Genomic DNA, 15,310 nt, shown 5'->3' on the forward strand with positions numbered 1-15,310 from the left:
CTCGAGGGCTCATATGCGGATGACACGCAGCTCCTCTTTCCCTTTCAAAATCTCACCGTTGAACTTAGGAACTCCTTCTCTGCAGGCATGAAAGCCATTGCACAGTGGATGTCAACCAACTATCTACAGTGCAACGTCAACAAGACGGAAGTCATGCTATTCGGAGAGGTCAAAATACTGTGGAACCCGGATTGGTGGCCATCTGATCTTGGTACTGTCCCAGAGCCTAAACAGGTCGTCAAAAACCTAGGGACGGGGCCGGACTGGCCATAGCGGGCACCGGGCATTTCCCCGGTGGGCCGCTGGGGTGGGGGCCGATTTTGGACCCCTGGGGGCCGTTTTTTTGTTACCGGGGGTCGGCAATATCGGCCTCCAGTAACAAAATCGGCCGAAACCGACCCTCGCACACTGCTTTGCGGCACTCCCCCTCACCCCAGGGGGGGCCAGCTGAGCAGTGTGCCAGGGCCAGTTTCTGTTCCCAGTCCGGCCCTGCCTAGGGATCCGCCTCGATCAAGATCTGTCGCTTAAGCAACACAGTAACTTCGTGGCAGGCTCATGCTTACACATCATTAGCATGCTGCGAAAAATCTTTCCCCTGCTACCAGATTCTTTCAGGAAAATCCTAGTGCAGGCCTTTATTTTGAGTCGAATCGACTATTGTAACGGCTTGCTTCTCTCAGTCAATGAGTGAGTGTTGGCTAGACTCCAGGTAGTCCAAAACACGGCGGCCCGCCTTGTCCTAAATGCCCCTCCAAGAACAGGATCGAAACCACTCCTTAACAAACTGCACTGGCTCTCCATCCTTCAAAGGGCTAAATTCAAAATATGCTGTATCATTCACAAAAGCATAAACGGACAAGGCCCTACCTACCTAGAACAGAAATTCACTCCCTACACCCCCTCCAGATCATTCAGATCCAGTAAAAGTCACTTACTGGTAGTACCTCGTGCAAAAAAAGCCAGGCACGGAGGGAAAGCATTATCTGTTGCAGGACCCGCACTGTGGAACAGACTCCCTCTGACCCTCAGACTCTGCACTGAACATCTGAAATTCAGAAAACACCTTAAAACCCTGTTGTTTACAAATGAGATCTAGCTCCACCTTTACTCCTTCCTCTGTGGTTGTCAACCGGTCCAAAAGCGCAGAGATACTCCAGTTGGAGTCGATTCCAGCGCTATACAAACTCGCAAATAAATAAATGGCTCTGCTGTTGGGGCTTGGGTATTCCTTCCAGGCAGTGACTCAAATGGGACTTTGGTGTGGACGGGCTGGGCAATCCTGACAGAGTGACTTGTGAAAGGCTGTAACCAGCTGCACTTACACTTTAAAAGGCTTTGCCTTCTGCACACACAGATTAGTTTGCAGTTAATGACTTTTAAAAGAGAGGGTTGAAGTGAGATGTGGGCAGTTTGTGAAAACACAGAAATATGGGCCAACGCAGACATGCTTGCAACTAAAGAGTTGATTATGCTCAGAGAAAGGAGACATTCACAGGATGGAAAGTAAGGAGAGGTTCATTTGAAAGAAAAAAAGTGGTTAGAATTGCAAGTTTTAAGCAGAGGTCAATTTCTATGGGAAAACAGGAGACTTATTTGAGTTTGCATTCAATTTGAGGATATAAAACTGTACAAAGGAACATTATTTACATGTGAGATGGCATATAAGGTACTTTTGATAAGCTCTAGATTCAGACAAGCAGTCTGCCTCCTGAAAGGTTACCACTAGACCACCACTTTAGCAGGAACAGAAGGGCTGAAAGCATGAAGTAATTGTTGGATGCATATATAGAGAAAGTTTTAAACTGTGCTCAAAGGCATCAGTAACCCCATGATCTTTGTGACGTGAGAGTACACAATGTAAATAATGCAAACATCGAAAAGGAGATTCTGCAGATAAAGGAGTGGATGTCGTTTGAGGTTCACCATAAATGTTTGGCTCTCGCTATTAATTACAATAGTGAAGTAGGATCCATTTTGGAGATCACTGGTTGTAGGCATGGCACAAAATATGGGTTAGGATAGCTTCCACAGAGAGTGGAAGTGTATTGCCGGCATTCCTGTGGCTGAAGGGTGGAGACTCTGATAATGAATTGAGGACATGGAATTGTTAATAGTAGCCAATTCTATCAACTTTGTTCTCATGGGCTGCTGATTAGTTCTGCCTGAGCACTGCTATTTGGTAGATTGTAGGGGTGAAGAGTGCGGTTGCAATTTCTGTAGTTCAATGTGAGGAAGTTTCTAGTGCTGCTTTAGAAAGGGTTGTCTTCTGAAATATTGCAGACAAAAATATGGACAACAAAAATATTGCAAGAAAATACTGAGAACATATATCAACTTTATATGCTTTGTATTTAAAGTCAAAAAAATCAGTAGCAAAAATAAAGACCACAATATTGTCAAAATATGGATGTATCAAATTGTAGCTACTATGCACTATATTAACTTTAAAACATATAAACTTTAAAATAGCATTACATTTTGAAAATATATCTTTATAATATAAACAAAATAAAAAATTATATGTTGCAAACATAAAATAAAAATGTTTACATTAACATATTTGCAAAATGTTGCACCGCTTAGGAAGGGTTGAAAATCCATTATGTCAACGGGATGTGGACAGGAAGACATTTTACCATATGTTGTGGGACTGCCCGCTGATTCATAGATATTGGGCAGAAATAGGACAGATTATGCCTGAGGTGGTGAGGCTGGAGAGGTCCTTTAGAAGCTAAATGCCACCTGCTGCTTATCCCTTGGGCTGAAACCTTGCCGAGGTTGGCACTGGCCTCGGTGGTGGCCAAGCACAATATTGCATGGGGCTGGGGGGGGGGGATCTCTCCCCAGAGTATGGCTGGCTGGGAAGTTGATGTGGATTGGTGCTGGTGAGCTGAGCTGAGCATACAATTATCCAAGTAGAGGATACCTGCATGAGTGGGAGAAGATATGGGGGTAGGAGTTGGCAGGAGTACTGAGGTTTGTAGACAGGGACAATTAGGTTTAGGGAGAAGGTATATTGAACTACTATATTGTGATGGATTTGCTATTTGTTTGATGATGTAACCACTGTACATTTTGACCAAAAGATCAATGTTAAACTGTACTCTATATTTCAATGTACTGTACAAAAATATTCGAAATAATTTCCATAAAAATAACTTTAAACATTAAAATAAAAATATTAACTGAAGGTAAAAAAATCAAATAACAAAATAGGCTTGGAAAGATAAAATTACTGGTTAACGGTTTTCCTGCCAAAATAGTCTTTAAAAGAAGAAGCCGAGCAAGAGGACTTCATATCCCATCAGCACAGGTAATTTCATCATGGCAATATGGACTCATCCCACCTCCTGGGACCTACAAAGTGACAGCTGCAACACGAACGCGCAGCGCACACGTGCAGCAGGTGCCAAAGGCAAGCATGTCTGCAGCCATCCGTGCCAGCACCATGCCCAAACAGCTCCCAGTTCCAGGAACCTTGGACCTATCACCGCCCAGCGATGCTCTGCAGCACTCCTTAGGTCGCTAGACCCGGGACGCCATTGCCCCAACTACTGCCACATGGCACCTCACTCCACAGTAGGAGCCATCACCTGTACCCACTACTGGTTCTCCAGCAACCACCCACCCACACCCACCATGCAAATACTAATAACACTATCAATACCCCTTCCCAACTCATCATCATACAAGCAGCAACCACGCATGAACCCTCACCAAACACCACATGCCACAGCAAACACGCATGTCAACACCCACCTGCATGAATGCTTCCCAACACACAATCACTCAGCAAATGTACAACCCAAAATGGGACCACCTTACTAGCGAGGCACCGGACATCCTCTTCATCACAGAGACCTGGCTGAAGCCCTAATTTGCTCCCAACACTGCTATGGCAGTCCCTGTGGTCTACAAGATCTCTCGACAGGACCGCCTTCACAAGCCGGGAGGAGTACTCGCTATCATCTGAAAGGAATCTATCAAATTCACAACATCCACAGAGCACGCCACCTGCACTTCAAGCTGCAAACCTCTGAAACATTCACCCTGAACGGAACCCTCGTCTGTCGAGGACTTTGGACCACGAGCTACCCGTACCAACCTCTTCACTGACTTTGTTGCTCCACTCACCATCGACTACAGAGCCTACATTCTCCTCTGTGACTTCAACTTTAAACTGTAACACATGAGCGACCCCTGCTTTACAGCAATACTTGAAAGCTTGAACAACATCGGACTCACCCAGCTAGTCACACAACCAACACCACAGGACACACGCTGGACCCCATCTTCACCTCAAGAGACTGCATCAAATACAACTCTACAACACCCCCACCAGGTTCAGCACTCAAGCTGCAACTGTGGCAAAATCACAGAAGCATACTGGCTCATCGCCCACAGCACTGATCAGCGTAGCCCCACAGACAACCTCTATAAGGACTATTATAAAAAAGGAGCTCAAGGGGTTTTACAAGGAACAGGTCAACCCAGACTCAACATATATAACACAATATGACCTGGTCCTGATCTCTGAACAGTACAAATTGGATTTCTACATGTCCTTAGCTTTCACACTTTTGTGTGCTACGTTAGCAGTTGTTTATACACTGTCTATCACCAAGATTCCCTGTTCTATTTTCTTCTCTAATTCAGTTCCCCTTGTGTGTACAACCCAATATGTGGTGTAACAAAAATTTAGAAAATGAGAAAAAAAAAGAAAAATGGTGAGTAGGTATGGAGAACCTCACAGAAGGAACACCATGGGAGTTCACTGATAGGGTCTCACCAGTGAGCTCAGGTTCTCATCATCAGTACTACCATACCATAACAGAAACCGTGCAAAAGTTGTGAAAGAATAATAAAGCCAGAGGTGAAATGTAAGATGCTTGTGACGTGGGCGCTAGAATGTATCTCCCTAGTGCTCTCTGTGTCTGACCCCTAACTAATAAAGTGGAACCTGATACTTTGGAACCACCTCATTAAGTTTAAAAACGAGTTACAAAACCACTAGCTATCCTTCTTTATTTTATGCTGTGGGTCTGCTCCCATTAAAAGACACTCTGTTGCCTGTCTCCATAGAAGGCCAACATGTTTCATTGCCTATTGAATTTTTGGAAATTTCTTCAGGGCTAGGGTCAGTTTTCACCACACTGCAGACACTTCATACGTACATTTTTACCACTTCACTGCCCCAATTGGGCTTACCAGTGACCCCCTTTCCATTTAGGTATTTATCTGGTCACATTCCATCGGTATGTCCCCTGGACTACTTGCCGGCAGCCGGGTCTGTAGGAGTGCTCTGCTTTTTCTCATCAGCTATAAGGACATCAATCAAGGACATCTGGCGGGGCTCGATGAGATAGTCCTCAAATGGTTCTCCTCCTTCCTGCACAACCACTCCCAGAGAATCAAAATCAACAAATTTGAATCGGACCTACACCCAATCAACAGGGGAGTCCCTCAAGGGTCAATGTTATCCCCTCAACTATTCAACATCTACATGCAACCCCTCACTACCCTACTCAAAGAAGCCAACAAACCCTTCCATCTGTATGCCGATGATGCGCAGATCTACTTAGAAATCTCATCTGCGAAGGACATTCAAAGACTCAATGGCATACTGAAGGAAGTGCAACTTTGGTTGACTAGCAATCACCTAAAAGTGAATCCTGACAAAACTGAACTACTCCTCATATCAAACAAAGCAGAGAACCCCCAAATGGTAGGTTTGCTAAAAACTATAGATGCGCTCAATGGAAACCTCACCCTCGCGGACTCTGTTAAATCACTAGGCATCACGCTTGACCCGAAACTGGACATGACCAATCATATAAAGTACTCAGCTAAGAGCGCCTTCCTCAACCTAAAGTTATTGAACAAAATTAAACCTTTCATCCCACCCAAAGATCTCAAACAAGCCACTCAATCTTTGGTGCTGGCAAGACTAGACTACGGGAATGCAGCCCTCACAGAAATTTCAAAAGCACATCTTGCTCCCCTTAAAACCACTCTCAACGTGGTTTCCAGAATGGTCCTTGGACTCAAGAAATACGAGCAGATCTCACTGGCACTCAGAGAACTCAAATGGCTCCCTGTCGAAATGAGGGCTAATTTCATAACAGCTTGCCTTACTCACAAAGCCCTACACACAGGCAAACCTGAATACCTGGCTGCCAACCTCAAAAATGCAGGTCAGAACAGGAACCTCAGAAGCTCAAACACCCTTCTACTCATTCCACTGAAAGCTCGTAAACAAAAAACAGCGGTCAGATCATTTGCAGGAAACGCGCCCAAAATATGGAACTCTATTCCTCCCTACATCAGAACGAACCCCTCCTTTACGAGTTTCAAAAGCCAGCTCAAAATCCTGTTCCTCAATCGATCCCTAGTAAACAGATAGGAGCTGCTGGAGCGCTAAATAATCCACTCCGCACTCGGCCGGACTCTACGCCAGCTCAAAATCCTGTTCCTCGATCGATCACTAGTAAACAGATAGGAGCTGCTGGAGAGCTAAATAATCAACTCCGCACTCGGCCCGGAATCTACGCCAGCCCATCCTTCTCTGGCACTGTGTCTTCTCAGTTTTTGTACTCCGAGATTGTCTCCATCATAGTATTTGTGTTTTTACATGTCCTATATTTGTTGTAAAGCGCTCCGATACCCACCGGTCAGGTCAGCGCTGGATAAAACTCAACAAAAAAAACTTCAACTACTGGATCAAGAACTGCGTAGACTCCCTTGCACCCATCAAATCCAACAAGCATAGTGGATGAAACAAGCAGGCCAGCTGGTACACAGAAGGCTTCTAGAGTCACCAAGCAACATAGTAAACAGCTAGAAAGGAAATGAAGAGCCAGCCACAACACCACCCTCAGAACTAAAGAACAGATATTTAAAAATGTACTGAGCAGCGCAGTTAGTAGCCATTAATCAGTGTATATACAGGCCCTTGGACGACCCGAGCTATAGAATAGACAAGTGGCTTCTGCCTGAGGGGAACTATTCCATAACACTTTCTTCTACACCTTAAAAACTGTGATTGACAGGCCATAATGAACACTCAGTCCAGATGTGTCATACGGTTAACAAAAACTTGGGATGGGCAGGAAAGATCACACAAGCCACCTCCTTATGGGACACAGAACAATATGGAACCATGAGAAATACCAAGGGCTTTGACCACTAGGATATGATCTCCCGGGTTGGGGAGTTGTGGAAGAGGGCGGGGGAGACATGGTTCCCTTCGTGCAGTTACAGAAAAAATATGAATTGGCAAATACAGAACGGTTAAGGTAGCTACAGATTAGGCATGCCCTGCAGTCCACTATCCCCAGGGTTGAAACGCCCCCTGAGTCCTCTCCACTCAAAGATAGAATCCTTGAAGAATACATGCCTAAAAAAGCAATTACCATGGCATTTTAGAAGTTAGTCAGCAATGCATCCGACCCCCTCCTGCCACTCCGTAAACAATGGGAAAAGAACACTGCAGACTTGGAGGATGATAACTGGCAGGAGGCCCAGGCCTCCCCCAGAGTGGCAATCTCCTCAAGACTTAGGCAAGTGCAACTAAAAGTACTACACCGAATATACTTATCTGGCCCGGCACTAGTGAAAATGGGTTATTGAGGTGACTCTGGTTGCGGGAGGCAGTGGGCCAGGAAGGTACATTTATCCATATCATCTGGGAATGTGTACACATTAGAAGATACTGGGCAGAAGTGCTCCAATGTATAGAGGACGCAGTGGTTCTCTGTAGAGAGACACTGCCATCTGAGTATTCCTGCTACTGGGAATTTCACGGCGATTGTTGTGTTTTAAAAATGATTTACTATTTTTAAACTGCACTGCTTTCACTCCTTACCTGCAATTTTAAAACTGCTTCTTTAATCTTCCAAGCCCTGTTCCGTTGCTGCATCTGCCGTTTATGCGGAGGGCTAGAGGGAGAAGAGTCCTACTTCCGCTTACACCACTTCCTGGAGGGGTAGCACTTTAGTCCTGGAGCACCCCACTCTACTTAAGCTGCAAGCCAAGCGCACGCGCGGCGGCGCGCCGAAGGCAAGCCCGTCCGCGCCCAGCTGAGACCTGGGGCCAGAACCCCTGCCCGCTTCCCGTAAACCAAACTACCCGTCCCAGGTATGACTCTCAGACTCTTCTGAACCTAGAGCCTCTTATGGAGGCCTCCTGCCTCCATGCTATGTGTCCGATTAACACCGGCTCCAGCTGCCTCAACTGCCACTTTGAACTTAAACCTTCCACAATACTTGATTGTGACTCCCCGCCACCGATTGAAATGTATCTTCTAAACTGCTGCTCCCTAATAAAACACGCAGCAGAATTATCACTCCTTTTGGAAAACCTCAACCCGGACGCTATTTTTCTCACGGAAACTTGGCTAAGGGATGAGGTAGACCCTGCTATTAGTAATATCTTACAGCTAGGCTATGTGCTTCAGAGACCGAAGTCCCTGACTGTGAAAGCATGAGCTTCGCACTGGAACTTTCACCCACCCTGACCTTCTCAAGCCTACTACTTTATCGGCCCCCTGGACAGATAGGCAAGTTTACTGATTCTCTCCCCTCCCATGTTGCTGAGTTAGCTCTATCCTCGCCAAATTTCACGGTGTTGGGAGATATAAACATCCACTTAGACGATCTCGGACTACCAGGCAAAGGCCTTTCTGCATAATCTAGCAGCCCTTCAAATCACCCAGAAAGGATTCGAACCAACGCACAACAAAGGCCACCTATTAGATACTGTCCTCAGTAATGACCATAGGCTTCATGTAGCCCTTCCTATCCCCCTTCCCTGGACGGGCCACCTGTTGGTCCCTCTTAGCCACCCCTTTACTTTCAGGGGTGGACCCAGATTCACTTAATAAATACTTTAATGAGTGGATACAGACCTCATTGGATTCTGTGGCCCCCTTGAAAATTCTCAAGAAATAAACTAAGTCCAAAGAAGCACCATGGTGCACTCCTAAACTGAAAGAGTTAAAGCAAAAGTGTAGGAAATTAGAGAGGAACTGGAGACAGACCATAGGGGCGCAAAACAGAAAGATTTATAGAGAAGCCATCAAGAAATACAAGGCCGAAATTACACTGGCACAATCTGTGTTTATGAGCAAAAGATAAGGATGGCAGCCAACGCCCCGAGGTAAATCTTCCGAATTGCCAAAACACTGATTAAAACTCCACCAAACTCCCCTGACCCAAAAGAAGCCCAAAACCGCTGCGACAAGCAGGCAGAGTACTTTTTCCAAAAAATACAGTCCATCACCCTTTCCTTTACTTCAAATGAATATAATCCCCCGGATGCGCAAAACACCCCCGCAAACTCCAACTGCTAGCTAGTGGAAATTCCACTGCTTAATGAGGACTCCCTGAACGCAATAATGTTAAAAGTGTCGTCAGGCTCTCCCACTGACCCTGCCCCCCGCGCCATCTGTTGATGGTTGCGGACACTATTAGACCGTTCTTATTAAACATCTTGAATACTTCCATCACCACAGGAACTGTACCAATGGCATGGAAGTGCGCGCAGGTCAGAGCACAACTGAAAAAACGTAACCTCGACCCAGCAGCCATGGCTATCGTCCGATCTCTCTTCTCCCATGGGTGAGCAAGCTGCTTGAGAAGCATATCAATTCCATTTTGGTTAACCATCTGGAGGCTAACAACTTAATCCATGATTCTCAAGCAGGCTTCCGCCCAAAGCTCGGGACTTAGGTCGCCTTGTTGACGGTAACTGAGTTAGCCCGGAAGCACATGGATCAAGGCGGCACTACGGCAATTATGCTGTTAGACCTGAGTGCCGCCTTTGATACCGTGGATCAAAATATCCTGGTTTCTCGCTTAAAACATCTTGGAGTCGCAGGTCAAGCCCTCACCTGGCTGCAATCCTTCCTAGAAGGCCGGATGTTCCAGGTATCGGAGGGTGCCACCCAATCCAAAGCATGGCCCCTCAACCGCGGAGTGCCCCAGGGCTCCTCCGTAAGCCCTACCCATTTTAATGTCTATGTGGAGCCTCTGGCAGAAATAGTTCATCCTTTTGGCTTTGAAATTGTAACCTATGCAAACGACACCCAATTATTGGAGGCTCTGAACCACCCTGAGGGCACGCCCAGTAATTTGGGCAGCTGTCTGGAAGCAATAACCAAATGGATGGCACTCTCCCATTTAAAACTGAATGGGGGAAAAAACTGAACTGATGTTCCTGGGAAAATCCGTTTCACCTAGAGCCACCATTGACTGGCCGACCTGCATGGGTGCCCCTCCAGAACCAAAAGACCAGATTAAAAGTCTGGGAATATGGCTTGATAACAACTTAAGCTTTAATCAGCAAGCCACTAAACTCTCTGCCACATGCTTCGGCCTGATGAGGATGCTGAGAAAAATTTTGCCGCTCCTCCCTTTTCAGGCCTGGAGGATAATGGTGCAGACAATTATCCTGTCCCGCCTTAACTACGGGAACGCCCTCTATCTGGGCGCTCCGGTAAGCTTTGTCAAAAAGCTCCAGGTCACCCAGAACGCGGCGACACGTCTCCTCCTCGGGCTTCCCCGAAGACATTCAGGCACTGCCGCCATGAGAAAACTGCACTGGCTGTCCATACAGGCCAGGATAAAATTCAAGGCGATGTGCATAACGCACAAAGCTATGTTGCAAAAAGGTCCTGCAATGATCTGCTCCCTAGTCACTCCGTACCACCCTCCTAGATCATTACGTTCCAGTACAACCTTTCTAGCTTCAACTAGCAAAAATAAAAGGAGCTAGGTGGGGAGGCCGTTCCTTTTCGTGGAACGCTGCCTCCGACTGGAACTTCCTGCCTCTCACTTTGCGCAGCGAACCGGATCTTCTTAAGTTCTGCAAAAACTGAAAACATTCCTCTTTCAGTAACACTCAGTCTGGCGTCATTTCCCCTCCCGTCCGCAGCGCTACGAGGCCTCCGGGTAGAAATGCGCTTTATAAAACTCCATTTAATTTCAGGAAGTACTTGGAGCCAAGGTGGACCCAAAGATAGGATTGTCCCTCTAAACATTTGGGAACCTACAGACCTGAATAGTAAAGAGAAAACCTGGGCAACATTGGGAATGGTTGTAGCTAAGCGCAATATTGCAAGAGCATGGGGAGCACAAGAAACAACAACAATTTTTTTTTTTTTTTTTTTTTTTTGGGGCATGGCGGGGATGTCTTTGGAATGAGTGTGATGAGGAACGATCTGAGTCGCTACGGTATATACTGTGTAACTTGGAGTACATCTGGAGGGGGGTCATGGTGCAATTACGAGATGTGCCATAATAGGCGGGGGGAGGCGCAGGGAGTGCCAGGCAAGGCTAGTGATGTGTCTTGTGAAGGGAACTGTCTCCATAATATGATGATGTGCTTAGGACCCGATAGAAAATGCTTGTATAATGTAACCCTGTAGGAGGTTGATAATGACTGGTACAATCCTGATTCTCATAGAGGCAAGTTATGGTTGTTTATTATAAAATGAGACGGATTAGGTCAGTGAACACTACAATCCGAAGGTATTCAGATGTTCTTTACACGATTTACGACTTGGCAAGGATGGCCGTTACCACTGCTTTGATGTTTAGATACTTTACGTATGATAAATAGCGGCCAGCCTCCGGGTTGTGTGCAAGACGCTGTGTATTACTGAAACTTTAATAAACGTCTTAAAAAAATAAAAAAATTAAAAAAAAAGAAACACCAACGATCAAGGCATGGAAGGCTATGGACTGGGGCATGTTAATGGAGAAGACAGTATACGAATCTCAGGGCTGTCCCAAGAAATGGTCGCAAATATGGGACAAGTGGAATGAGTACAGAGGAAACATTTGTGCACCCCCTCCACATAACACAACTCCCCACCCTGATTAGTGAGTGAGCAAAACAGAATAGGAGTAGTAAAGCATATGTAGGGTGCAAGGAAGGATGTGATGAACTATCACTTAGTTAGATGCACTGATCTCTATAATAAACTATGGAATACGGTTTGCAATGTGTCACTGTTATTATCAATAAAAAGAATTGTTAAAAAAAATATCTGTTTACGGAAGAACTCTACAGCTCTGGTGCCCTTTCCCATTACACTTACATATAATGTACAAACTGTACACTTTAGTTTACTGGCTTTGAAAGTGGACTGATCCTTTAAGGCCTGGCCCTAAAACTAGACTTCACTCGGTGGTTAAATAACGAGATTAGGTAGTCAGAAGTTCCGTGATTCTAAATTCATTTAGTTGTTCCTTTATAGAAAAGGGGTTAGCCAGTGACCAGATTGCTATCGCTTTCCAGATCCAATTTGTAACCGACGAACATATGAGTATAATGGAAACATGAAAAAATATTCACTTCAAAACAAAACACAATTATTTCAAAATGTGTATTTTCAATTACCTCTGATTTCTGTTTGAAAAAAATTAACATACGAATGCAAATAAGAAAAAAAAACATTGCGTGGCATACCTATTAAGTTTACTCTGCCTGGAGCTCGAACGTAAAATTTGGGAGCAGATCCAAATTTGGAAATAAACATCTCCTTCAACTTGAGCAACCTGAAAAACATAGAAGGCATTGAATGTGGTTTGGTGGGAAACATCTGGAAAGGTCTATGACTTTAACTAAAATCAACAACCATTATGAAGAAAAACATTGCAACAGGAACAAGCACTATTCAGATAATTGAGTCATCCAACATTAGATTACTTTGCAGAATGTACTACATATGATATGTAAGGCAAGGAGAGGAGTAATGTCCTGTATGAGATGTCTGACTCATCGGTTCACTTCGTGTTTTTATGCTTAAGGACAAACCACGGTTATGATTTAATTATCTAGATTTTGGTTTAAAGTACGAATCGATTCACATTCTTTCTACCACAAGAGAAAATACATTAGACATTGATGTCAGCTTTAAAAATCTCAGGGTAGTTAAATCTGAAGCAGTGATCAATAAGCAGATGAAGCCTGGCTACATAAATATTTAAATAAATATTTAATGCCATAGGGCGGGTGATGCAGTACACAAATCACGATTTTTTTATTGAACATGAGACACCTGCGATGTCACTGAAATGTATATGACAAAAAATCTGAGCACAGACATTCCTCAGACCGAAGGACATTTGGGATGGGTGACCGCTGAGTTTTGAGACCAAGTTAACAATTTTGAGAGCAGCATCAGGCATAACTCGCCATTTTTTGTTGTTACATATTTTATATAGCGGGAACTCGACCCGAAGGTATTGGAGCGCTTTACATGAGCACCGTATTTACATTACACATTCAGGCACGGGGAGATAAAGTGATTTGTCCAGAATCACAGGATGTGAACGCGACCCCGAGGCTCGAACCCTGGTTTCCAGCACCAGCGTTGGGTGTTTATGCAGACGGACCACATCCTCTCCCGCATTCAGATTCCGTGGGTGAAAATCAGGGAAGGGCCAATTAGGGTTCAACTCGTAAGTGGCATGAAGGTTAGGGCAAAAGCCGCTTTGGCACTTCACAGCACTGCATCAATCTGTAAATGAATGGTCTTCCGGTAGGCTCCGTTGACCAGGTTATCTCGCTTGTGAAATTGTAGCCCTTGAGTGTCATCTATAAATGTCAGATACCCATTTACAAACTGTTACCGGGCTTGCCAGGAAACCTAAATGCCATTTGTGGCCAAGAGAGAGCTGACATGACTCCATTCTTCTTTGTTTACAGCATCTGAAAAAATGTGTTTGGAAAGGACAAGAGACTGCTGATAACCGAACTAGACAACAAACACATATGTTGTAGCCTGGCTTAATGTATTCAGTCGGATGCAAAGTACTATACATATGTACATCAGTTACTTTTTTATAGCGCACAATACAAATAGAATTGCTTTATGGAACTTAATATTACTAGTCAACGAAAAGGTACTCATTTCCTTAACATCTAAATAAACAAGCATTGGCATAGCCAATAGGTCTCGCCTTTGGGGCCTTATCAGTGTTTAGCCATGCAACAGTTGATGTTGTTGCACCAAGGATATTGTGCTGCTTAACTAAATATTTATAAGGTCCCAAAGCAAGACCTATTGGCTACGCCAATGCTTGTTAACATCTTCTGGCGGGAGAAGATGATTTTGTGATGGTGGGCGCCAAGGTTGAGGAAGCCGACCCTCAAAGAACTCATCTGACTACTTGAGATCGATCTGAAGACCAATGTACTGTATAAATTCTAAAGTATTATTTTTTCTGAACTCCTGAATAACTGTGAAGCCTTGAGAAAGCCCTGGTCCTATTGACCGCTTAGGGCGAAACATGTGTTGGCTGTCATTCTGTTAAATATTGCAGGGATTTGTTAGCATGAGCTGAAAGCCATTTTGAATTTCTGGAAGCCATCTTGTTTGCCATGTGCTGCCACGTGCTCGCCATGTGCTCTTTCCTCCCTCAGTGTTGACTGCTCTTGTAATCTGCCTAGAAACGAACTATATTTAGCATCTTCCACCTTCGCACATGCTCAGAAGTGCCTAGCTAGTAGAATGCACCTGCTCTTCTTGTAGAACTGTCAGGCTATTTTTGCTGCTGTATGGAGAAGTAACTCTCCTCCCACTTTGTTGAGCAAGCAGATCTTGTATGCCCATATTAGTCATTTTGCATGCTTACATGTGCCAGGACTGCCCCTTGGTCTTATGCTGACTATGTAACCATAAGCATATATAAGGCCTCTGTTTTCTGTACTACTCAGACTGCCTCATTCAGTTGCTAAGGCTTGTGTGTGACGAAGTCTCCCTCATTTGAGGTTAATAAAGATGTTACATTTATATTTCAGCTTCTGTGCCAATTTCTTCTTTGTTGGTTTAAAAGGAACAAGTATCAGTGGGACCCCTGAGAAGGTTTCCAACTACTGTATAATACTTTGGAACAACAAGGATGTAACCAATAAAAAAGCTTTCTCAAGACCACTAAGCCAACTGTTTACTTCAAAAACAAAATACTCCAGAACCACAAAGGGAGTCTCCAACGACATTTAATTACATGCATTACTTAAGGAGGCGTACATGCTCAATCCTTTGCCGTACTCTTAATAAAACGAGGCTGGAAAGGTCCATGGCCTCGAGCTATTCTCCTCCGCCTATTAACAGCAGATACAGGGAATACCCTTCAGGAACAGGATCCCTGGACAATTAGCAAAACAAGGTACCTGGCAATAAATCAGACTCTGCGGTTTAATCCTACTGTGCTCAGACGATGGTCGTGAGCAGCAGGGGTTGAGAATAAAGTCCATTATAAAAAAATCCTAGAAATTCACTGGGAAAAAAAGTTACAACGGA

The 15,310-nt window shown here is 44.7% G+C and overlaps 1 protein-coding gene across 1 annotated transcript in view; it reads right to left on the bottom strand.

Annotated features, from left to right (window-relative positions):
* The window catches only part of GALK2 (galactokinase 2), a 1,370,458-nt gene that overhangs the window by 1,249,011 nt on the left and 106,137 nt on the right, over positions 1–15,310 (bottom strand). The window contains exon 2 of the mRNA XM_086958266.1: positions 12,472–12,560. Within this exon, the coding sequence (XP_086814392.1) occupies positions 12,472–12,560 (89 nt within the window). The remainder of the gene's footprint in view (positions 1–12,471; positions 12,561–15,310) is intronic.

This window comes from Lissotriton vulgaris, chromosome 2_1 (genome assembly GCF_964263255.1).
Source record: "Lissotriton vulgaris chromosome 2_1, aLisVul1.2, whole genome shotgun sequence".
In the NCBI taxonomy this organism is placed as follows: Eukaryota; Metazoa; Chordata; class Amphibia; order Caudata; family Salamandridae; genus Lissotriton; species Lissotriton vulgaris.